This window comes from Neovison vison, chromosome 4 (genome assembly GCF_020171115.1).
Source record: "Neovison vison isolate M4711 chromosome 4, ASM_NN_V1, whole genome shotgun sequence".
In the NCBI taxonomy this organism is placed as follows: Eukaryota; Metazoa; Chordata; class Mammalia; order Carnivora; family Mustelidae; genus Neogale; species Neogale vison.
In genome coordinates this window covers 220,330,451-220,356,796 of record NC_058094.1, presented here as the reverse complement: position 1 = coordinate 220,356,796, position 26,346 = coordinate 220,330,451, and the positions used below count along the sequence as shown (strand labels likewise).

The following is a 26,346-nucleotide window of genomic DNA, read 5'->3' as shown; positions in this document are numbered from 1 at the left end:
TGTTTGTGTGTGTGTGTATTAACAATTGAGATGTATTATCTTAGCAAATTTCAAGTATATAATAAGATATTATTAACTATAGTCCCTGTAGTATACATTAGCTCTCCAGAACTTATTTATGTTATATACCTGAATTTTGCAGCCTTTCATCTATACTTCTCTTCATTTCTTTCACCTCCCAGCACCATGCTACTTTCTGCTTCTGTTTGACTATTTTAGATTCTACATATAAAGGAGGTCACACATATTTGTCTTTGAATTATTTTGAAATTTTGAAACATTATAATGCCCTCAAAGTTCATCCATGTTGTCACAAATGGCCGGGTTTTTTTCTTTTTTTTATGGCTAAATAAATTCCATTGTACATATATACAACAATTTATTCATCCATTCATTCATTGGATAATGATTTAAGTTATTTTGATTTTTCATATCTTGACTACTGCAAATAATGCTGCAATGAACATGGGAGTGCAAACATCACTTCCAGATACTGATTTCATTTTCTTTGAATATATACCCAGAAGTTGGGTTCCTGGATAATATGGTAGTTCTGTTTTCAGTTTGGGGAGGAACCTCTATGCTGTTTTCCATGATGACTTTACCAATGTACATTCACATCAACAGTACATAAGTGTTTCCTTTTCCCCTTACCCTCACCAATACTTGTTATCTTTTTGATAGTAGTCCTTCCAACAGGTGTGAGATAATATGTATGGTTTAGATTTGTATATCCTGATAATTAGTGGATTTGAGTACTTTTTCATATACCTATTGGCCATTTGTATGTCTTCTTTTGAGAAATGTCCATTTAGGTCCTTTGCTCTTTTTTTTTTTTTTTTTTTTTTTAGGTTTAAGCTCTTAATTATATATTTGATTTTTTAAAAATTTTTTTATTTTTTATAAACATATATTTTTATCCCCAGGGGTATAGGTCTGTGAATCGCCAGGTCTACACACTTCACAGCACTCACCAAAGCACATACCCTCCCCAGTGTCCATAACCCCACCCCCCTCCCCCCCTTTGCTCATTTTTTTTTTTTTTAAAGACTTATTTATTTATTTATTTGACAGACAGAGATCACAAGTAGGCAGAGAGGCAGGCAGAGAGAGAGGAAAGCAGGCTCTCCACTCAGCGAGAGCCCGATGTGGGACTCGATCCCAGGACCCTAGGATCATGACCTGAGCCGAAGTCAGCGGCCCAACCCACTGAGCCACCCAGGCGCCCATTTTTTAATTGGATTATTTATTTTCTTGCTAGTGGGTTGTTTGAATTCCTTAATTATTTTTTGTATTAACCCTTACTGGGGATATAAAGTTTACAAACATTTTCTCACATTCCATAGGTTGTCCCTTCCTTCTCTTGATTATTTCTTTTGCTGTGCAGATGCTTTTTAGTTTGAAATAGTACCACTTGTGTACTTTTGCTCATTACCTGTGTTTTTAGGGTGATATCCAAAAATTTGTTGCCCAGACCAATATCAAGAAGTTTATTCCCTATGTTTTCTTCTAGTAGATTTCCAATTTCAGGTCTTAACATTTAAGTCTTTAAGACATTTAGAGTTTTCATATATGCTATGAGACAAGATTCCAGTTGCATTTTTTTGCATGTGGATATCCAGTTATTCCAACACCATTTATTGAAGAGTCTGTCCTTTCCCTGTTTCTTTGTACCTTTGTTGACAGTGAGTTGAATGTAAATGTGTGGGCTTATTTCTGGAGTCTTCATTTTTTTCCCATTGGCCTATGTGTTTGTTTTTATGCAAGTACCATAATACTTTAATTCCTGTAGCTTTGTAATATAATTAGAAATCAGGCATATGTAATGCCTCAAGTTTTATTCTTCTAGCGGAAGCACGCCTTGGCAATTTGAGTTCTTTTCTGGTTCATATGATGTTTAGGATTTCTTTTTTCTAGTGTTGTAAAAAATGCCATTGGAATTTTGATAGGGATTGGGGCGCCTGAGTGGCTCAGTAGGTTAAAGCCTCTGCCTTCAGCTCAGGTCATGATGCCGGGGTCCTGGGATCGAGCCCCACATCAGGCTCTCTGCTCAGTGGGGAGCCTGCTTCCCTTCCTCTCTCTCTACCTGTCTCTACTTGTGATCTCTGCCTGTCAAATAAATAAAGTCATAAAAAAAAAAGCTGCCTTCAGCTCGGGTCATGGTCCCAGCGTCCTGGGATCGAGTCCCACATCGGGCTCCTTGCTCAGCAGGGAGCCTGCTTCTCCCTCTGCCTCTGCCTGCCATTCTGTCTGCCTGTGCTTGCTCTCTCCCTCTCTCTCTCTGGTAAATAAATAAAATCTTTAAAAAAAAAAAAAAGGAATTTTGATAGGGATTGTATTAAATCTGTAGGTAATTTTGGTTAGTATGAACATTTTAACATTACTAAATCTTCTAATCTATGAACATGGAATATCTTTTCATTTATTTGTGTCTTCACTTTCTTTCTTCAATGTTTTGTAGATGTCAGTGTATAGATCTTTTACCTAATGGTTAAATTGGTTCCTAGGTATTTTACTGTTTATAATGATATTGCAAATGGGATTGTTTTCTTATGGTTTTCCATATATGAGTTTTATGAATTTTAATTCTATAGTGAAATTCTCCAGCCTTGCTTCTATAATTTTTCAACATATTGACTCAGTTAAAGTCAATCCCTAAGAATGCAAATGTCCAAATCACCCATGAGTCTATTTCTATTATTTGTTGTTTCTTCTGAGTTCTTGGCAATGTAATCAGATTTTTAGCCTTTCCCTAAATATTTTATTGGGTAAAGGACATCATGAATGAAAAACTATAAAGTTATACTTGATGTTATTGTTACTCAAAGAGGATTTTTGGGGGGATGAGAAATGATAAAGCACCAGAAGATTACTTTTATGCTATCAAACACTAGTTTTAAGCTTTTTAAAAACTGAAGTATTTTAAGTTTTTACTTTACTCAAGACCATAATCTTTACTCCAAAGGTGTCATTCTTTTGATATGCCATGAATCCTCTCATGTCTCAACTGAAAGCAGAGTGTATTGACAAGAGTATATTATTTTTGTGACCTTCTTGACCTCCACTGCTTTATTCCCAGAACAGTATAGCTACTGAAATAACTGTCACCTGCTTAACATTTGACCACCATTTTCAACAAGTTTTGGTGGATTTTTGGAGGTAGCAGTCCCTCTCTGTGTGTGCATAGCTTAAGAGTCAGCCAGTGACAAATTAAAGGGAATTTGTACATAGATTTTTTTATATTCAGTTCTCAGAGATACCTTCTTGTCTGAAATCTTGTCCTATGAGTTCAGTTGGTTTGAGAATCTTGAATCAGTAAGACTGACACTTTCTGCTTGGCCTCACTTTTTCTGCATTGTGAACTAGAAAATGCCCTAAATGGAAAATCCCCAGCAGATGTGGAGCTCATGTCCTGTGTGTTTCTTCCCTTGGGATTATAGCTTCTCAAGTTCTCCTTGTGTTGTTTGCTCTTCAGAATCTTCCATTGTCTCCTATATTTTGTCCAGCTTTTACTGCTGTGAGTTTTCAGTGGAAGGGTTGTTCCAAATAAGGTATTCTCTCAATGCCAGATTAAAAAATTTCTTATCATTTTGTCTTGCATTTCAGGTAATTTATCTAAGATTATTGTATTTCTTCTTGAGATACATCCTTTAGAATTTCCTTAAAAATCTTTTGAAAATAAATTCTCAAATTTATCTGAAAATAATCTCCTCTTTGTTTTTAAGACATTTGTAATGGAAGATAGTGCCCGGGCAGCACTAGGGGTAAGAAAGAAAGGAGGCAGTATCCAGTTTTAGATTATTATGGATGCCGCTGCCTTGAACATCCTAGTATGTGTCTTTTGGTGATGCATATATATACATTTCTCTTTGGTATAAGCCTAAGAGTGGTATTACCGAATAGTCCTTTTTACCCCCAAATTATATTTGAAACATCTTAAAAATACAAAAAGTCTAAAGAAAAAAATTAGTAGCCAGCCCTCTCCACTTCCAGAGATAACCAAATATGTCCATATTTTTCCTGCATAAATAAACATAAAAACTCAATAGAAGCATTACAAATTTTTAGCTGAAAATATATATGGAGAGCATTTCTCAAGGTATGACTTGAGCTTGTCCTTTTTAAGAACTGCATAATATTTTATAGTATGGATTTTTAATAAATTGTTCATTTAGCTGAGTATTTACAAAATGTAATATTTCAAAAGTTATTTCATTACATTCAGGATTTCATGGCAATCATATAGTAGAAACTGGAAAAACAGAAACTCTAGAAGGATATAGGACTTAAAATGGTGCTAGTAATGTGAAGTCTGAAAGAGAGAGGGGCTAGAACTAGCTGAAATTTTAGCAGACACAGGAAGAAAACGAAGTGTTTATTGAAGATTAAATAAGAGAAGATGAAGAAGAGGAGAAAACTTACAACATAGGAAAGGTGTGGTTTGATTCATTTTTTAAGCTGCTCTTTGTCTTGTTGAGGAGTGTGCTACGAGTTCCTCATCCCACATTCATGTATCTTGTCCATCCATCCACCAAACAGACATTACCAAACACATGTTCGTGGCCACATGATGAAGTGGAGAATCTGAAGAAGAATAAAATAAAGTTCTTGACTTATGTTTACTCTAGTTTGGAGACTTTTAATGAAATCCTGAAGTGATCCAGGATATAGGAATCTATCCCCTTTACCACTGAATCCACATTCCTGTGGAAGGTCCAGCCTGGACACTGTTTCGTGGTAGGGGACCATTTTTAACGGTCACTTCTTGAGAATGGTTTGGTCAGGGACACCTTCTTCTTAGGCACCCAGAGAATAAGGGCCAGTTCAGTGATGAGTGAAGGGGGAGGAAACAGCAGAATGTACAGAGGCCACACAAATCTTTCAGGCCTTTGGGGCCAGCCATAAAAGGGGCAAGTGGTTTTTCTCCCAGCTTCTAAAGTTGAGCTTCCCAAGCTGGATGAGAAGACATGGATTCAAGGCGGGACCATATAGTCAGCTTATGGCTCTAAAGTCAGGTGTTATATCTTGCTCTGACTTGACTAAAATGAGACAGGACTAGGGGGAAAGTTCAAGAATTCCCCACACAGAGAGAAATCATATTTATGGATGTGTCCCTACCAGCTATTTGTGCAAGGATATTTCATCTATTTTAGTTTATTAAATTTATCAATTTTTGTTACAAAATAATATATATTCCTTCTGAAATGTTAGAGGTGTATGAAGAAAACATACTTAAAACTAATCTACTCTTAACTCTCTGAAGTAACCGATTCTGTGTTTATATAAGCATATGTAATAAATTTTTCCTTACAAAAATGCAAGCTATTTTTAATACCTTGTTAAATGTTCATTAAAAATATAAACATAGATACAGCCTAACTCCTGGCACATATATGTATATTTAACTCATCCTTGTAAATAGTTATGTATCGTTTTATATACAAATCTATATTTATCAACCCCTCCCTTGTTGGTAAATAGTTTACGGATTTATTTTTTAACAAATCGCCCCGTACCACTGCCGCACTCCCAGAGCTCTGCGGGGACTCTATCCAGGATTTGGGGCTGCATTCTCTGGCCGAAACAGACACAAAGCAGGGCCTCTGAGGAGTGGGGGCGGCCGGCCAGGCTCCGCCCCCCGCCGTAGCCGCCAATCAGCTCCCAGGTTGTGCCCCTCCCCCCCGACCCTCTGCACTGCAGCCCATCTACCCCTGCACGCCTGCCGCCGCCACCTCCACCAATTACCGAATCCGCAGGCTGACTGCCCTGTCTCCTTGTCACGTCTCTGCAAAGCAGTCACTTCCCCCTTCAGAGTAGCCCGGTGTGAAAATTGCTGGATAACGGGTGAGTATCGTCCAAAGATGGTTCCGGTACCGGAGCAGGCCCCGGCGTGCGGAGCAACTCCGCGCAACCGGAGTGGGAGAAGGAGCGACCCAGACGAGGTCCGGAGGAGCGCGGGGGAGGGGCGCCTGTCGGGCTGCGAAGGTAGTCAGGGTTTGGGCCTGAGACCGCTTGGGCCTAGGGAGGCAGATGTTTTCCAAAGATTCCCTGTGGTCTCTCCATCTCTGTGTCTGGTTCTTCTGGCTCATATTTCTTGCGTGCTTCATTTTTCTCCAGGAATTTCAGCCTTTTTACAACACTTTTCATGATGAAATATTTCGAACCTGCAGATACATAAAGAAAATAATATAACAGAATTATCAGATGCGGACATTATATTACCTTTGCTTCAGCACACTTGCTCTCCCTGCCCCCCACCCCGTGGGTGTGTATGTGCGTCTCCCCCCACCACCGGTATGTGTGTGTGTGTCCTCCTTTCTAAGAAACGAAACCTGACAGTTAAAATCCTTTCCCTGTCAAATTTCATGTCCATCCTCAGATGTAAGTTAGGGTCTATCCTTCTCTATATTTTTGTCTTTTTATTTTTTCTTTTTATGTAAGCAATAGGTGTGTTTTTGTTTTGCATTTTAAAATTTTCCAGACAACTCAGTATTTGGGGGGTTTGCCTTGCAGTGCTATTATCTTGTCATTTGAGACTGGAGAGGGACTTAGCAAGCAAGTCTCCAATCCTCCTTGTTTATTAGCTCAGAACCCTGAGCTCTGTCAGGAGGGAGTTAAAGGACTAAAGGACATGCTCACTGTCACTCAAGTGGTCCTTCACTGGGCAGGATCCTGAAGGTTCTCTTGATTTCTGTTCCTGTCATTCCCTCTATGTTTTATGCCATTGACCTCACCAACCCACATCCCCTATTGGCTATTAATTATATGATTCAATTTGGGGAAAGATTTAAAGAAGAAAGGAAAGAGGAAAAGGAGGTAGAAGGGGGCTCCAGAAAGGAAATATGACTTGGATTTGGACCAAAACTCTAGTCAGTATATTTAAAAGTATGCATTTTCCTGGAACATGAAGTATTGAGTCTTAGGACAGCCTGAATGTTTTATTTAACAGGCACTGGCCCAGTCTTACTGTATGCCAGTCATTGATCTAAGAACTTTGCAAGTATTCAGTCACCTAATTTAGGCTTTAAAATAAATCTGTAACATAGCTACTAATTTTATCATTCCCATTGTACAGGTAAAACTGAGTGCAGAGCAATTAAGTAACTTGCTGAAGCCACTCAGCCTGTAGATTGTAGCAGTGAGATCTGAACCCAGGACATCTGGTGATAGTCTGAGTTTTTAACTGCTGTCCTAGCTTGCATTTCACATGCTAGATCTAGTACCCGAGGACAATGAAGTCATGGACAAAGTAGAACTCACAGTTCACAGAAGGGAGGAGCGGCTGTCAACTGCTGATCAGAGAAGACTTCAAGAAAGAAATAGAACGGAAATGTACACGGAAATGTACACTAGCTACCTATTGTCTATTTGAAATGTAATATATTCTTAACTTACAAAAGTAACATAGACAACAATGCAAACAATGCAGAGCTATATAAAAGTTGCCCTGTGCTCTTCCTCAGGTCAGACATTAACAGGTAGAGATGTAGCCCTCCCTTCTCCCATCATAGTACAAATACGTAAAGGGCGATTTTTTTTATTATAAAAATGAAAGCACAGCTAACAGTTTTGTATAATTTTTACCCCCTCCCGCAGTATGTCAAATAACCCCCCTGCCCACAACCAAATGGAGATCTAAGCTTTTCCTAAGAATTGAATAATACCGCACAGAAGGTGTCCTATCATTTATTCAGCCTTTCCCTTAGTAACGAATAGTCAGAGAAGTTTGTCTGTAATAGAACGGCCGTCCACTCTGCCAGGATGGGGGCCGCTGCAATGCCAAGCCAGCAGGGCCGGCGACACAAAGAAGCGCTGTCCCCTGCCAAGCGCCGCCCCCTGGGCTCGCTCTCGCGCCCGGGAGGAAGTGGGAAGGAGGAACCCCTCCTTCCCCCCCTACCCAATCCCGGCTGCGCCTCCTCCCGGCTACCAGCTCGCTCGCCTGCGCGCCGCGGGGCTGCCTGCAGGGAAGCCCCTTCCCCACCGCACCGTGCGTCCGCACTGCACCCCCAGCCCTGCCCCCAGCTGCCGCCGAGACCCGGTGAGTGGCCCTCTGCCGAAGCCCCGCAGGCGGGAGAAGGGGTGGCTGGCGGGGAACTCGGCCTGGCTTTAGGGGAGGGCGGTGCCGGAGGGCGAGGGGGCGCGGGCGGATCTGCGGGACCTGCGGGACCTGCGGGAGGGGCGCGCCGCGGGCCCGGGGGCGCCCGGATCTGGGACCGGTCCCTCGATGATTGTGTCCTGGCCCCCGATGCTGTTTTCTGCTCTGGGCTCCGCGTCGCCGCTGCCGCATTGCTGCCCCTCTCCGGGTTCTGACATTTGATGTTTGTGTTTGCGTGCTTTGTGTGGTGGAGATTCGTACAGGCCCGACCTCAAGAACAGCATCTCCTCCGCAGCTTCGTCGGAGCCGAGGGAGGAGGCAGGGCTTGCTCAGGGTCACACAGGTGGCTGGTGACAGAGCATCACTTCTGTCCTACTGCCCTTTGATCTTTGCAAACACTGGCTCTAGGTCTGACTTCCCTTACCGCTCTCACTAGTCCCCGGAGACGTGTGTGTGTGTGTGTGTGTGTGTGTAAGTAAATGCAAGAGGCGGCAGTGGTCTGTGTACCCCTACCTCACCCAAACGGTGCCAGTGGGTCTGGAGCATTCCCTGCCAAGCAGAGCTTTTCCGCTCTGCTCCCCTCCTCCCCCTAATACCTTCCCCACCCCAGCCCCCCTCCATTCCTCGTCTGACGTCACGGACAAGCTCTTTGCGGACTGGCTCTGGGCCTGTGTAGGAAAGTCTGGTTGGAGTGAGGGCCTGGAGAGGAGGAGAGAGGATCCCACTCCAGAACTCAGTATGGACAACCCCTCGAATTTAAGAACGACCTGTGTCCCGCGTTGTCCATTTCTTAGGACACTGTCCTCTGGGAGGCAGGCTGGTCAACATTCCAGGGCTTGTGCTCCCCATGATGCTGTTCTCCTGGGAGTTCCCTGGTCAGAGAAATGAGCAAATATGAGAAAGAGAGAGAGGCCCTGGGGGACTCAGGAATTGAGAAGGGAGTGTAGTAGGATAGGAATAGGGGAATAGAAAAACAGCATTTTATTTTATTTTTTCTTAATTTTTTTTATTTTTTATAAACATATATTTTTATCCCCATGGGTACAGGTCTGTGAATCGCCAGGTTTACACACTTCACAGCACTCACCAAAGCACATACCCTCCCCAATGCCCATAACCCCACCCCCCTTCTCCCAACCCCCCTCCCCCCAGCAACCCTCAGTTTGTTTTGTGAGATTAAGAGTCACTTATAGTTTGTCTCCCTCCCAATCCCATCTTGTTTCATTTATTCTTCTCCTACCCACTTAAGCCCCCATGTTGCATCACCACTTCCTCATATCAGGGAGATCATATGATAGTTGTCTTTCTTCGCTTGACTTATTTTGCTAAGCATGATACGCTCTAGTTCCATCCATGTTGTCGCAAATGGCAAGATTTCATTTCTTTTGATGGCTGCATAGTATTCCAGTGTGTATATGTACCACATCTTCTTGATCCATTCATCTGTTGATGGACAGAAAAACAGCATTTTAAATCATGCTTACTTTTATGGGAATCGGGGGTATTGGAGAGGACCACAAGAAGGTCTTCAAAATTATTGGTAATGGTCTGTTTTTTAAGCTGGGTAGTAGGTACATAGGAATCTGTTTAATTTTTTTAAAGTATTGTTCTTCCATATGTATTTCATATTTTTTAAAGATTTTTTAATTTATTTATTTGATAGAGATTACAAGTAGACAGAGAAGCAAGCAGAGAGAGAGAGGAGGAAGCAGGCTCCCCCATGAGCAGAGAGCCCGATGTGGGACTGGATCCCACATCCATGGACATGGACTCTGGACATGGACTCTGGGATCATGACCTGAGCTGAAAGCAGAGGCTTTAACCCACTGAGCCGCCCAGGTGCCCCTGTATTTCATATTTTTAAAAATATATTAATTAAACCATTTTTTAATGAAAAATAAATAAGATTGATCTGGGAATATGTAGAACAGAATACAAAAGAAGGGTGAACCCACCCCAATTCTAGCATAGTAGAAGCTGATGGGCATTGGACAGGGTATTGGATGTATACGGAAAAAGAAACAAGGGGTTCATGGAAGAAAATGGCAAGAAGAAGAGAAGACCTATAGGACTGGATGTCTGTGTGAGTAATCATTTGTCAAGGCCAGGGTAGCTCTTTACTGAAGAAGTGATCCTAGGTCTGCCCTTGACACCATCCATCACTCCCCGTTATCCACCACGGAGCACCTCTTCGTTCTTCTGGAGAATCCATACCCCTGATCTCTGATACTTACTCTACTTGGATTTGAAATCAAACTATAAAGCAGGATGTGGTGCAGTACCCAAGACAGGCCTGCTACCCTCCTTCCTATCCAAATACAACTCTTAAAGGGAAACCCCATTTAGGTTGCATGGGGCTCTTTTTGATAGGAGTAGGGGATTTATAAAGCTCTCTGCCTGAGTTATAGGTTGTGCCTTCTGCTTTAGAGGTGTCTTGATTTCCAGCAAGCTGAAAGAGGCCAGAGTTGGCACAGAGGAGAGAAAGCAGAAGCCATGGAAGGAAAACTAAGGATGAAGAGAGGGAGAGAAATAAGAGGGATCTCCCCACCCTACCCCATCCCCCTTCAGGCTGTGTTCCTCTGCAGTCCCCAAGCTGGAGTAGCAAACAGGGATTCCGGCATAAACAGGAAGCATTCGGTTAAAAAGTCAAGTGTTGGAGTCATGGATATAGCTGGTTAAAGTGGGAACAGAACCAGCTGCAAAGTTCAAAGAACCCCACAGAGAAGGAAATCAACTTTTTTAGTAGATAAATGCACAACTGATGAAAAAATGCATTTTAGGTGAGATATGATCAGTTGAGCAATCCATTAATGTATATACTCCGTCATTTAAAGTGTGTTTACTTGCTTGTTTGAAGTTCTATTACCTGTGGTATTTTTAACTGTAACAGTAATATATACAACAATTCAAAGGTTGCAGACCTGGTTAAGGAGAAAGAATACTGTTCACCTCTTCCCTTCCTAATGCAGTTAATGTTGGCATGTTGGAATATGGCCTCCATAGATTCTTCTCTTGTGTATAAAATCCTGGTCCTTAACAGGCTTGTATATTTCTGGAACTTAAGAATGTGAACTCAGTACAAGATTTTTGGGGCTTGAATCCTGGATCCACTACTCACACTTGTGTGACTTGAGCAAGTAACACATTTCTCTGGCCATCACATTTTTTGTTTTGTTTGCTGTTTCCCACCTATAAAATAGATAGTGATTGTACAAACTCACAGGTTTTTTTGTCAGGAGTAAATACTTTATGAAAGAAACTTATAATAATACTTGGAACCTAGAAAGCAGTGTATTGTGATTACTCCTACTAAAATTACTAGTACTATTGTTAGTCTTTATCCCTACAAAAATGGGCTTGTGTCCTAAAATTACAATGATGTGAGGTTTCTACTTAAAGTATATCAAGGGTTGTCTACATAGATGCAAAACAGATTTAACTCATTCTTTGTAATAGTGATGTGATATTCTATGATAGAGATTATCTTCCTTTATCCAAACATTCTCCCTTGCAGATGTTGGCTTGCCACGCATGCACCATTGGTATCAGGCTGAGGCTGCATTACAGTCTCACTCGTGGAGCAGGACAGGGGAGACTGAGTGTTCCTTACCAAACCCTGGCAGGTAGAAGGAGGCAACTCTACAGGAAAAGCCCTCTTCATTCTGGTGCCCTACTTTTCAAATCTCCAGGCCAACTGCTCATCCCTCTGTCACTTTTCCACAGACAGCTCCCCCATGAACTAGCTTGAAATACAGTTAGTGAGACAAAAAATGTGAGTTCTCTGCTCTGAGTGTTTCTGGAGTACCAGCCCTGGCAGTGACTAGGGCCCGGAGAGGAGGGGTCTGATGGGCAGCTCTTTAGGGTGTAGGTATGCGTGGCTGGCTGGGGACTATGCCCCAGGGTCTTATGTTGTAACACTAGGCTGTGGGGTGGGGTAGCACGCAGAAGTGGGATAGGTATGACTTTGGGTTAGAGAGTTGCACCCACAGAAATCATAGATGGTTCTGGAAAATATTCCTTGTCACCTATCTGTCTCCAATTGTAGTTTTGTGTGGCAGTGAGCATCCTTGTACATATGTCTTCAATCCTGCGGCTCTTGTTTCTGTGTGAAAGGTAATCAGAAGAGGGATTACTGGTCTGAGGATCTCACCTCTGAAGTGGGGCTGCCCACTGTTGATTACTCTCAGCGTCTTGATCCTTCCAGCAAATTGTGGTCACATCCTCCTGGCCTTTTGGACATTGGGCATTATTATCTGCCTTTATCTTCTTCACCTTCTCTTCCTCCTTCTCCTTCCTCCTTTTTGATGATCTTATAGGCAACATCATGCATTCTATTTTCAATTGTCTGACTAGTGAAATTGAGCATATTTTCATAGACTAATTGGCCATTTAAATTTCCTCTTCTATGAATAATTTCTCTTAGAAGGGTAGGATTTCAACAGGTTGAAAGAGTGGGAGAGGGAACAGGAAGGAAAGAGCATGAAAAGAGACTCTAAAATGAAAGCAGGGCATGTCCAGGGATGCCAAGTGTTCTGGAAGCTGCAGAGAGGTTAGGTAGCCAGAGACATGGCTGGAAAATGTTAGGAGCAGCCAGCCCTGGAGACCTCAAACCCCAAGATGAAGGTGTCAGATTTAGCCCTGTGGGGAAAAGCAAAGCTCTGGGACGGGGTTCTTTTCTGGGAAATAATACTATCAGTGGCTTTAGAAGAATAGAGGCAAGATCAGGCCCTGGTGACTCAGAAACTGGGTCAGTTTAGTCGAGGAATGAATTACTGAGCATCTGAACTAAGTTCCTGGCACTATGGTTGGAAACCATGTATGATGACATTGACGGGACTGTGACCAGCTGGACATGGGACAGGAGGGAGAAGGGCACAACTGTGACTCTGTGCAGTTTGCTGTCCTGGCTATTTGTGGACACCAGGAAGAGCAGGGAAGGGACAAGCTCTTGTGAACCAGCCGCCTGTTCTATCATCTCAAAACTTCTCTGAGGTCAATGTCACCCTCCATAGCAGCTAGGGACATTGAGTTCATGTAATGTGCCTAAGAGGAGCTAGTTTGGAAGGAAAAGACTAAATTTAAGACTTCTTTAGTTTTAGAGACCACTGCAGTGGTAGAGTGCTCTGTCAGGAGGGATCTTGAGTTTATTCATTACCTCAGAACCAGGGCCTTTTCATCTGTACCTGAGGAAGGCACAGTGCCTGTGCCCAGGACTTTCTCAAGGACCCATGGAAACACTTGAGAACTAAATGTAATCATAATTAATATTACTGTTAGCATTGGCTCCAAAATGTGAAAACTATAAAATCGGAATCATTAAATTTTTAGCTCAGTATTTACAACATCTGACATTAGGTTTGGTTTTTGCTCACTTTATAAGAATTCTCTATGGGATGCCTGGCTGGCTCAGTTGGTTGAGCATTCGACTCTTGGTTTCGGCTCTAGGTCGTGATCTCATGGGTCATGAGACTGAGCCCCATGTTCGGCTTCGTATTCAGCTGGGAATCTGCTTGAGGATTCTCTCTCTCTGCCCCTCCCCCACTCACTCGCTCACTCTCTGTAAAATAAAATAAATCTTTAAAAAAAAAAGAATTCTCTCTTATGCACATTTGCAAGTTAAATAGCTTACTCTTACCAAATAATTATATGTAAATACATACACACACACACACACACACACACTCATATATATATAATGAATAATTGAGAGACATTTAACCTGTTATTTCCTTTAATCCTTGGGACAACCTTATGTGCTAGACACTTTTGTTCCTACTTAATGAATGAGGAAATGATGTCTGAGATGTGTTGCCCTATCTCACAGTTAGTAAGCAAACAAAGCTAAGATTCAGGCCCAAATAGCCTCCCTCCAGGGCCTGAGCTTGTAACTGCTTTGCCTATTATCTTGGGAACGAACATATTTTCTGACGAGAAATAGATAGATGTTAAGAGCCAAAGATAAACACAAGAAATATCTGCATTTTCAGAAGAGGTCAGGGAAGGATAGAAAGTGAATGGGTCAGCAGGTTGAAGATGATGATATTGGCTCTGGCCATAACGTTACTGGCGGTGAGAGTCTCAGGGAACAGGACAGCAGTATTGGCCAGTGCCCCTGAGTGGTCAGTGAGAACGCCAACCACTAGATGTCCCGATTATGAAAACACATCTGCTCTCGGGGGAACTGCTTCAGTAAAGTGAACACAGTGGAGGACAGACATCAAGCATCTGAGCAGGGAGCTCCTGGTGAAGAAGCAGAGGATTTATGTGAGGTCACATCCACAGACATACAAACCATTCTCCAGGTACAAGGTACAAGGAAGAAGAATCTGCCATAATTCCTGGTTGATGGAGACCTGGATTCAAGCCACAGAGGACTTATTTTTTCCTCTTCCCCAACCTATGACTGCGACCAAAGAAGATCCTATGAGGACCCAGACCTTCTAGACCAATATTCTGGGATTCCACAAGCTGGGATAAATAAGATCAACGTGGTTGCTGAGGGGACAAGGGGCAGTATGAGGCACCATTGTGTTAGTTTCTGGTGGCTGCTGTAACACATCACCACAAATTGGGTGACTTAAAACAGAAATATGCTTCTCTCACAGTTGTGAGGGCAGAGAAGTTTGAAGTCCAGGTGTTAGCAAGGCATTCTTTCTGGAAATTCTGAAGCAAAATTTGTTCTATACCTCTTCCAGAGCTTCTGGAGCTCACCAGCAACCTCTGGCCTCCCTTGGCATATAGACGCATCACTCCAGTTTCTCTCAGCGTTCTCCCCTGTGTGTCTCTGTCTGTGTCCAGATGTTTCTTAAAAGATACCAGTCATTAAATCAGGGCTCATTCAAATCCAGCATGACCTCATCTTAACTTGATTTTACCTGCAAGGACACTATTTTCCAAATAAGGTTGCATTCACAGGTACTAGGAGGTGGATTTGCAGGTAACTCTTTGGGGGCACAATTCTGCCCACATTCTCCACTTCTGTTTGTTTCCTTCTGCAATGGAAAAGTGTCAAGCTCTTTCCGTTTGGCCGCAAAAGTTTAGGAGGACCGGGAAGGGTGTGATGAGGTCTCCTGGGTTGGATACCTTGACACCCCTGGAGAGTCCCTGAGTCAGTTCACAGTCTGTCTCCTTTGCGTCACGGGAAGAATTGCCCCTGCTAGGGGAGGAGTGAACCGTTTGCCTCCTTTGTTTATTTGTTTATCTATTCTTTACCAAACTGAGTCTCTGCTTTCCTCTTACAGAAGTTGATCCAGCCATGGCGACTCCCTCTGCTGCCTTTGAGGCCCTTATGAATGGAGTGACAAGCTGGGATGTCCCTGAAGATGCCATCCCATGTGAATTGCTTCTAATTGGAGAGGCCTCCTTCCCAGTGATGGTGAATGACATGGGCCAGGTCCTCATTGCTGCCTCTTCCTATGGCCGAGGTCGCCTGGTGGTGGTGTCCCATGAGGACTACTTGGTAGAAGCCCAGCTCACTACCTTTCTCCTCAATGCAGTGGGTTGGCTCTGTTCTTCCCCTGGGGCTCCCATTGGTGTACACCCATCCCTGGCACCCCTGGCCAAAATCCTTGAGGGTTCTGGAGTGGAGGCAAAGATTGAGCCGGAAGTGAAAGACTCCCTTGGGGTTTACTGCATTGATGCCTATAATGAAACCATGACGGAAAAGTTGGTCAAGTTTATGAAACGTGGAGGGGGCTTGCTCATTGGAGGCCAGGCCTGGGACTGGGCCAACCAGGGCGACGACGAAAGGGTGCTTTTCACATTCCCTGGCAACCTCGTGACCAGTGTGGCCGGCGTGTACTTCACCGACAACAAAGGGGACACAAGTTTCTTTAAAGTCTCCAAGAAGATGCCCAAGATCCCAGTCTTAGTTAGGTGAGTGCACTGCCCCACTGGGGATTTGGTCCCACATTAAAAAAGACATGGTTCTTGTCTTTAGGTTGCTCCCAAGCTAACAGATGAGCCTTTGGCACTTAGGCATGGATTCCCCCTAAATCAAGCAGAGTTACCCATAATCAAACAGATCACCCTGAATCAATTAGGGTCCCCATTGTTGCTGCCTCCCCAGACTAGACCACTTAGCTCTTTGAACAGAGAAACTTCTTAGTGACCTTTATGTTCCCCGGCATCTAGCTTAAAATATATTGCTGAATCCCAGAACTGGTGTTGCTATTCCAGGGTCACAGCAGAAGGTTGCTTTGAAATGAAATGTGAGGAAAACGAAAACAGACATAAAGGGACCCCATAAGACAAAGTCTAAAGAGCTGTGAAAAAGGCTTTGAAATGTCTAGCCAGATGGGATTGGGATGGAGATAAGAACTAGAGGATTCAGAAGGTGATATAGAAGAAAAGATGGCATGAGTTGTTTGTGCTAAATCTAGGAGTTAGGGGATGATTTTACATCTGCAGGCAAAAGACCTGATGTTGGAGAATGAGGGAGACAGGTGATGGGGATAGAGACAGGCTACATGGAAGTTCTCTAGGAGCACTGCCCAGTCTGTTCTGTTCATAGTGTACTCCAGTATCTCACACAGTGCTGAACGTGGAACAGGTGAGTAGGTGCTCAGGAAACACTTGTTGGTTGATGACTGGATAGATGAATGGGGGAGATAGGAGCTGGAGTATAGGAAGTGTACCAGGCCATGCCCTATTGTATGTTAAAACTCACAGCATCCCTGGAGTAGAGAGCTTTGGAATTTCTGATTGGCGGGAGCAGAGTAAAGCAGGATTGGGTGAGAAAGGGATTTCAGGGTCAGTATAGACACACAGAGAATGGGCCATGGGCTCTTCTTCGCATGGGACATTTGAAAGAAAACCCCACATGTGGAATGAGGAAAGACACACTTGTTCTGAGGCATAGTGATTGTGCCTCAGTTGCGATAGTGATTGACCAAACTGATCAAATTTTCAGCTTACCAGTGATCTTCATCCTAAGGAATAGAGAGGTAAGACCTGACCGTAATTCTGTTTGTAAACAATCTAATCCCCCTATTTGCATTCACAGATGTTTTTCTCTACCAAAACCATACCTCTTTTTTCTTTGGTTATGTCTAAATCATCTCTCGTCATGAATGATTCTCAACTTGGGGGGTTAGGCTGTACGTGTGTGTATGTGTACTCATATATATGTGTGCACACATGTAAAATCACCTTGAAGACTAATGTCTGAGAAAAAAAATCAGAGTTTATAAGGGAAGTTTGCAGACTCTGTTGTGGAAATTGTGGGTTATCAGTATTGGTTATTTACTAGGTAGGACTGCATCACAACTCTTGACTGTCTTTGCTTATACAGCTAGATATAGCATAGCATTGCCCATAATTAGGTGGATCATTTTTTGACTTGTGGATGGGTTGAAGATGGCAGTAGTGATTTTCCTGAGCTGACTGGCTGACAGAAGTATGGAGTAAAAAGTAAAAGGCAAAAGAGGGTGTGTGTGTGTGTGTGTGTGTGTGTGTGAGAGAGAGAGAGAGAGAGAGAGAAATGTGAAATACTGATCAAATGCATGGGTTGAGATTAGTATGGAAAAAGAGAAAACAAAAAACCCTCTCCTCCTTACCCCATAGTTTTAATATTCACTCTCACTGGGGCACCTGGGTGGGTCAATGGGTTAAGCATCTGCCTTCAGCTCAGGTCATGATCCCGGCACATCAAACCCTGCACTGGCTTCTTGCTCAGCGGGGAACATGCTTCTTCCTCTCCCTCTGCTCTACCCCCGAGCTGTGCTCTCTTCTTCTGTCCCTCTCTCAAATGAATAAATAAAATCTTAAAAAAAAAAAAAAAAATTCACTCTCACATAGCCAAAGCTGAAATGTAGACATTGAGCGATCTTTCTCCCACCTGATATTGTGGTTGCCAAACTGTATATCAAAATCTGTAATTATAAACCTAAATCAAGTGATTTTACTTTATGTGAATTAGGCCTTAATAAACCTTTAATATGTCTTTTAATAGGACTTTTAAAAAGAATCAGATAGATTCATATACAAGGATATGCAATTCAGCATTATTTGTAATAGGGAAGAATAGTATATTTAAATAAATTATAGATTTAATAACCAACCATTCAAACTATGTTTCCAAGAATAATTAAGGCATGAAAAAAATCTTTTAGGGGGGTACTATTAAATGAAATAAAATAGGATGGTAATCTGTTGTTCAGTATGTTCCTACTTTTTGGTCAAAAAATAAAGCTATGTGCAGAAAATATTATAGAAGGAAAAGGTCAAAATATCATTAATGGATAGAACTCTGGGTCATGGAATAATGCTAGATGATTTTTACTTTTAAACTTTTACTTTCCAGACTTTCTATGAATTTTTATTAATAAGGTGTATATTTAATTAGGGCAGTTCACATTTAGGGACACTAAAAGACAAAAAAACAATTCATGTCATATAAACACCTTCCAATCTGTCAATGCATAAAAACTTTTTATGACATAAACAGAAAACATAAAACCAAATTTAACTCTCCAAATGATTCACTTTTTGTCACTTACCTTTTTAAAAACTCTGATATACATATAAATATGTCTATGTGTGTATGTGTTACCAACTGCCAATACTTTTGAATTATGATTCTTCTTTTAAACTATTTTTCAATATTTTTCAATATCTCCTATTTTTTAAATGTTCATTTTTAAAAGTGATAGGTCATAAACACACAACATAACTTCATTTTTGCATATTAATTTCCCCATTCATCCATATTTTACATTGTTATCATCTTAGTATACATACTATTTTGAATTCCACTCACAAATATTTTTCATTCTATATAATCTTCCAAGTTATATTTGATTCACTTCATGAGAATGCCTCATTTATTTTATCATTTGCCTGCTATTGAGCATTTGGATCTTTCTCCACTCTTGTAATAGGTAGTACTATACAGAATAACTTCAGAATGTTTTAGAAACATTAGACAATGCAAGATACCAGGATGCTTTTATTAGAATTCAGGAAGGAAGATTATTTCTATCACATGCTTAGCAAAGTTCAAATTGAAAACCGCTATGGATTTAGTTACTCTTTCAAAGGATCTTATTTATTTTTAAAACCCTCATTTAAACATGAGAGCATGAATTAAGATAACTTTATTAGACAGCTTATCTTATTACTTGCATATTTCTTACTAAATTCTAAATAAAATCTTGGGATCCTCTCACCCTTCTAAGAGTCAAGTATGGCAGATCTTACCAAGATGAATCAAATTTTTATCAGAGGAAGTCCACTTTATGATCAGAAAAACAAATCCCTAAGTAATAAAACCGTATGATCTTTTAGCCTGGTGAGAATACCCACAGATGTTAGGACATGAGCCTCCTACTTGCTGCCCTCACTTCCTGCCTGGAAAGTGTCATCATCCGCATTTAGAATGCTAGTCTCCGTGCCCTCTGCAAGACCAACCCACCTGCAGTCTGTTCCTCAGGTGATTTCTACTCTCTTATTATCTTCATCCTCAGTGTCTCTACTGTGCCTCCAGCTCTGAGGTCAATGGTGTTGCACTTTATGTGCAGAAGGAGACTCACCTTCTATTAAGTATTTCATTTGACAAAACACTGGGTCCATTGTCATAAACTACCCACAATCTCATTGCAGGACTCAGGATTCATATAACCTGGAAAAAGCACAGATTTTAGAGAAGGAAGGCTTCAGTAAGTTCCCGAGCTCTGTCTGATACATGCTCTATAACCTGGTGTCACAGTCACCCTCCCTAAGCCTCATCTCTGAAGTGGGATTAATAATGGCTACCTTTCAGGATGGTTGTGAGGATTCAATGAATTAAGAAACACCCTCAAATACCTAGAACACTTTAATTATTTCCACATCCAGCCTATGGTACATAAGAGTATGATGTCCTGAATATCATTCCCAATCATTGACACTTACCTGGCATTCATCGTTATGGTCGTTTATGTTGTCCCAGTTGTATTAAGTATTGGCATGTTAACTCCTGTTTTTACCTACTTCCTCCACCAAACCGAGACAGCATCTTCATGACTAACTGCCACATTTTACCTCTTCGTACATTTAATAAAACAGGTACCAGAGACCGAATTGGCTCCACCAATTAGACATGTGATGCAGATAAAATTTGTCAGTTGATCAATCTTAGGGAGGTTTTACAAGAATCAACCCGAATAGTTTTTCTAATCCTCTGTGCAATAAAAGTCCTTTGTCTCATTTTTACCCAAATCTCCGGCTTCTATTAAAGAGTTTCAACTCTGTATTTTGTTCATCCATTTATATAGCCAGTATTTACAGAGTATATTCTATATCCCAGGCATTATTTCTTATGTCAAGAAAATAATTTCCAAAGACCTGAGAATAAAAAGCACATAACATCTCCAGTACCCAGACCTGGAAGGAATTACAAAAACTGAACAACTGTTGTAGGAAGAGGGCTGTGATATTGAGTTTCACTGGAACGTGGAAACCCGGGATCTCACTCCCAGTAAATACAGCATGACCTTGGCATATCCTTCCACCTCTTTTTCCCTCTAAATGGAAAGTGCTGGAGTGAACATCCTTGTCCTCCTTTTGACTATATGTCATTGAGACTGGTTTTCTATCTACAGTGATTCCCATCTATACTCAAAGTCATCAGAGGTGCATAGAGAAGAATGTTGTACAAATGGTCATACCCTGAAATGTCTGCATGCTCCAAATTCCTCGGCTTGAAAACACCTCTGTGAAACCTGAATTGATGAACATCACACATTGATAACAATTTATACTCTCTTCATTTTGAAAGATCCTAAGAGGATGTTACACACACAAAGTCTTTGAATTCCAGATCATTAAAATTTCAGAATTTTGAAAATTGAGTAATCTACTTGAAATTAATTCAAATGAAGCAAGAAAACTATCAGTTTATGGAAGATAATCATGACTATGACTTCCCAAGCAGTTTGGAAAGCCAAAATATCAAAGTGGATCTTAATAATAAGCTTATTTATAACAAGGATCCACAAATTGTTGGAGGTCATTGCTTGTTACATGTTAGGGATTTTCAGAATGCTAACTATAGAATTTTATGTCAGGATCATGGCCAGGCATTGACGGGGGTGGTAAACATAGTGCCCTAACTCCTACTCGACCCTTCTCACTTCTTGCTTAATTATGTAGACTAAAATTGCATTAGCTGGTTCTCAAAAAATAAGAAGTTTTAGAGAGCAAATCCAAGTGGGAAGAAAGGGCACTTCAGAAGAGTAATTGCTAAATCACAATTCAGATTTCTCTGCCTTTTTATGAAGTTTCCGTTCTTCAGTTTCAAAATACAAGCTTGTAGTGCTTGCCTTGGCAGCATATATATCAAAATACATGCTTGTTGAAAAAGAACTGAAATAATCCATAAGTATGCAAAGTAAAAAGTAAAACAGCTTCATCTCTACCTCTCCCTCTGCCTGCACTAATTCATTCTTTTCCCCAAAGTTTGGACTCTATCTTTTCTGACTTTTCTTCCATTTGTGTGTGTGTGTGTGTGTGTGTGTGTGTGTGTGTGTGTGTATATATGTGTGTGCGCGCGCGCGCGCACGCGTGTGTGTTTGTAAGTGGGAGGGGGTGGTAGAGTTGGGGAAGCAGAAAGAGAAACAGAGATCTGCAACTTGATTTTTCACTTCATGTATCTTGAACATTTTTCCATTTGCACCTGATAAACATAGATCATCTTTCAGAATAGCTATAGAGCATTTCACAGTTGGATTTTTTTCATAAGTTACTTAACCATTTACCTATTAGTATACAATAAAGTTATTTTCTAATATATCTTGAATATCTAAATATTTATAAGTTAAAAAATACATGAGTACCCTACAAGTCAAAAAAGAAGTTACAAAGGAAATTAGAAAATGTTTTAACCTGAATAAAAATGAAAACACAACATGTCAAAATTTGTGTAATGCAGGTAAAGTCGTGCTTAAAGAGAAAAGTATACCTTATATAAATGCTTTTATTAGAAATGATTAAAGTTTAAATTCAGTGACATAAGTTTTCAATATCAGGAAGCTAAACAAAAATGAAAACCTCACCCAAAATTTGTGGAAAGAGTAAGAAGATAATAAAGATGAGAGCTGAATTCAATGAAACAGGAAATAGAAAATAATAGGGAAAATTAGTAAAATCAAAAGCTGGTTAGTTGAAAAAAATCAATAAAAGTGATAAATCTCTATATAATGATCACAAAAACAAGACAGATTATGCAAATGAAAAATTCTAGGAATGGAATATGGTTGATTAATACAGATCCTACATACAGTAAAGGATAATAAAAGAATACTATAATTGTATGCCAATGAATCTGACAACTTAAATGAAATGGACGAATTTCCGGAGAGAGACAAACTACTAAAATTGACACAAAAAGAAACAGAAAATATATGTTAAATGAGTTGGAATTGTATTTTAAAACATCCCAATACTAAATACAATGTGGTTTCCCAGTTTGGATCTTAGAAAATGTTGGTGGGAAAACTGATGAAATTTGTCTAACGTTTAGAGTTGATAGCATTTTACCAATTTTAACTTCTCAGTTTTGGCAAATATATCACGATCGTTAACATGCTAACATTAGGAAAACTGGGTGAAGGTCTTATATAACGGTACTATATTTGCAATTTTTGGTTTTTTTTAATCTTAAAATAAAAATTTTATTTAAAATCAACAACAATGAAAAAAAAGCCCCAATAAGGAACGTTTCACATCTAGATAGCTTCATTGATGCATTATATCAAATATTCAAAGAACAAATAATACTAACCCAACATAAACCATTAAAGAAAATAGAAAAGGAGGAAAATTTTTGCAACTTGATTTATTAAACCAGTATTTCTCTGATGCCAAAGCCCGAGAAAGACACTGCAAGAAAACTAAAGAACAATATCTTTCAGGAACAAAGATGCAAACATTTTTAGTAAAATATTTTAAAAAGAATTAAAGCCACTTTGGAAAACACTGTGAAGGTTCCTTAAGAAATTAAAAATAGAGCTAACCTATGACCGTGCAATTGCACTACTGGGTATTTACCCCAAAGATGCAGATGTAGTAAAAAGAAGGGCCATCTGTACCCCAGCGTTTATAGCAGCAATCACCAAACTGTGAAAAGAGCCAAGATGCCCTTCAACAGACGAACAGATAAAGAAGATATGGTCCATCTATACAATGGAGTATTATGCCGCCATCAGAAAGGATGAATATCCAACTTTTGTATCAACCTGGATGGGACTAGAAGAGATTATTATGCTGAGTGAAATAAGTCAAGCAGAGAGAGTCAATTATCATATGGTTTCACTTGTGGAGCATAAGGAATAACACAAAGGACATTGGGAGATGGAGAGGAGAAGTGAGTTGGGGGAAATTGGAGGAGGAGATGAACCATGAGAGACTGTGGACTCTGAGAAACAACCTGAGGGTTTGGGAGGGGAGGGAGGTGGGGGTTTGGGTGAGCCTGGTGGTGGGTATTATGGAGGGCATGTATTGCATGGAGCACTGGGTGTGATGCATAAACAATGAATCTTGGAACACTGAAAAAAAAATTACAAAAAAAAGAAGAAAAAGAATTAAAGGGATCTATAGAAGGGTTACTACATCATGACCAAGTATGGCTTAACCTAGAAATACATGGCTGTTTTAACATTCTAACATGGAAGTAATTCACCAAATTAAAAGAGTGAATGAGAAAACCATATAATTCAATACATGAACACACACACACATAGACAAACAAGGATTTGGCAGCATTCAATACCAAATCATGACAATATCTTATTTAGAAATAAAAAGGAACTTCTACCATATCATGAGCCATCTTTGAAAAAGCTATAAGAATGTGCTTAATGGTGAAATATCCTAAGGTTGAAAACAAGACAAGACAAGGAAAGATACCTGCTCTCACTGCTGTTATTCAACATTGTACCAAAGGTCCCAACCAGTGCAGTAAGGCAAGTTAAAAAAAAAAAAAAAAGGCACAGAGATGAAAAACTAAGAAGTAAACCTATGTCTATTTGCAGAAAACATCATCATCTATGTAAAAAATTCCTTAAAACTATTAAAAAATGCTATAATTGAAATTAGCAAGGTTGCAGGATACAAGGTCAATATAGAAAGATCAACTACATTTTTTAAAAAGATTTTATTTATTTATTTGATAGAGTGTGTGTGTGCACAAGCAGTGGGAACAGGAGAGGGAGAAGCAGGCTCCCCACTGAGCAGGGAGCCTTAATGCGGGGCTTGATCCCAGGACTCAGGGATCATGACCTAAGTCAAAGGCAGACACTTAACCAATGGAGCAACTCAAATGACCCATTCAGTTACATTTTAGTATACTGGCAGCCAGAAATTGGTAATTGAAATAAAAAAATACAGTATCAGTTAAAACGGGATACAAAATTGTGAAATACTAATGAAGTTAATAAAATATGTTACAAGACCCATACCCTGAAAACTATAAAATGTCACTGACAGAAATTAAGACCCAAAGAAATGGAGAAATACACCACATTGATGAATCAGAACACTCAGTACTTTTAAGATGTCAGCTTTCCCTCAAATGACGTATAGATTCAATGCAATAATCCCAACCAAAGTTCAAATGGACTCAAATTAATGCAAATGAAAGGAACTAACATAACCCAATTTTAATGCTTATGAGAAAGTAAAGTAATCAAAATACTAGGGTATTGGTATAAGGATAGGGATACAGATCAATGAAACAGACTACACGATTCAGAAATAGACTCACAGATCCATGCTCAACTATTTTTTCCAAAGGTGCCAAGGTAATTCTATGAGGAAAAGATAATCTTTTCAACATATGATTCTGGAATAAATGGACACCCTTATGGAGAAAAAGTGAGTCTTGATGCTTATCCCACTCCATACAAAACAAGTAATTCAGAAGATCTGGACCAAAATGCAGAGACTAAAATTTAAAAACTTCAAATTTTTTGTTTGTTAAAAACTTCTAAATGAATGCACAGGAGAGATTATCTGTGACCTTAGGGTAGGCAAAGATGGCCTAGAGAGGACACAAAAAGTACAAGAGCCATAAGGGAAAAGACTGATAAATTGAGCTTCATCAAAATTTTTTTTAATAACTTCTGCAATTCAATAGACAGTATTAAGAAAACAAAAGGCAGTCTACAGATTGGAAAAATTATTTGCAGTATTTATATCTGACAATGGACTTGCATTTAGAATACATAGAGAACTCTTACATCTCAATAAGAAGATAAACAATCTAGTAAAAAAAAATATTTTAACATACTTTACAGAAGATAAATGATGAAAGGACAATAAGCCCACGAAAAGATTCTTAACATCATTAGTCATCAGAGAAATGCAAATTAAAATCACAATTAGATACCATACACACACGCACACACACACACACACACACACACACACACACACGAATTGTCCCTAAAATGACTCACAGAGTTCGCAAGAATGTGGAGCCACTGGAAATCTCCTACATTGCTATTGGGAGTGTACAATGATACAACTACTTTGGAAGACAGTTTGGCAATTTCTTATAAATGTAAACCTACTCTTACCATACTACTCAACCATCTCATTCCTAAGCATTTATCCAGAAGAAAGGAAAACATGTCCACACAAAAATTTTGTGTATGAATGTTCATGGTAGCAAGCCTCACACTGGAAGCTACTAACTAAATATTCATCAACAGATGAATGGATGAACAAAATGTGGGATGTCTATCTACCCAGCGGCATACTACTCAGCAATAAAAAGGAAGGGATTACTGTAGATGGGTTTAATAACATGGATTGCTCTCAAAAATGTATTCTGAGTGGAAGAAGCCAAACATGAGAGGATATACTTTATGATTCCATGTATATGAACCTTTAGAAAAGGCTGATCTCATTTACACTGAAAGCAAGCACGTCAGTGGTTGCCTGAGGACTGGATCAACTGAAATGGGACAAAAGGTAGTTTTCTGTGGTGATAGAAATGCTATATATTTTTATTGTGATTATATGAGTGTATAACTGTAACAAAATCTCATCAAGACATAGACTTTAAATAAATTTTATGTGTCAGTGAAGTTGATTTTTCAAAATTGGCATGTTCAACACAGTATTCAAGGAGAACAAAGTTGGAGGATGGACAGTATCTAAGGCTTACTATACAGCTACAGTAATCAAGAGTGGTATTTGTGATAGAACAGACGAACTGAACAGAGTAGAGAGCCCAGAAATAGACACACATAAGTATGGTCATCTGATCT

The 26,346-nt window shown here is 40.1% G+C and overlaps 1 protein-coding gene across 4 annotated transcripts in view; it reads left to right on the top strand.

The window, feature by feature from the left end:
- The window catches only part of TCAF1 (TRPM8 channel associated factor 1), a 46,756-nt gene that overhangs the window by 6,015 nt on the left and 14,395 nt on the right, over window positions 1–26,346 (top strand). For 2 of the 4 annotated variants that reach the window (XM_044246777.1, XM_044246781.1), the window contains exons 1-2: window positions 5,725–5,844; window positions 15,337–15,970. In XM_044246777.1, the coding sequence (XP_044102712.1) occupies window positions 15,351–15,970 (620 nt within the window). In that variant the 5' untranslated portion in view covers window positions 5,725–5,844; window positions 15,337–15,350. Of the gene's footprint in view, window positions 1–5,724; window positions 5,845–7,953; window positions 8,039–15,336; window positions 15,971–26,346 lie in introns of those variants that run through there. The other 2 variants (XM_044246780.1, XM_044246778.1) reach the window with 2 other exon arrangements.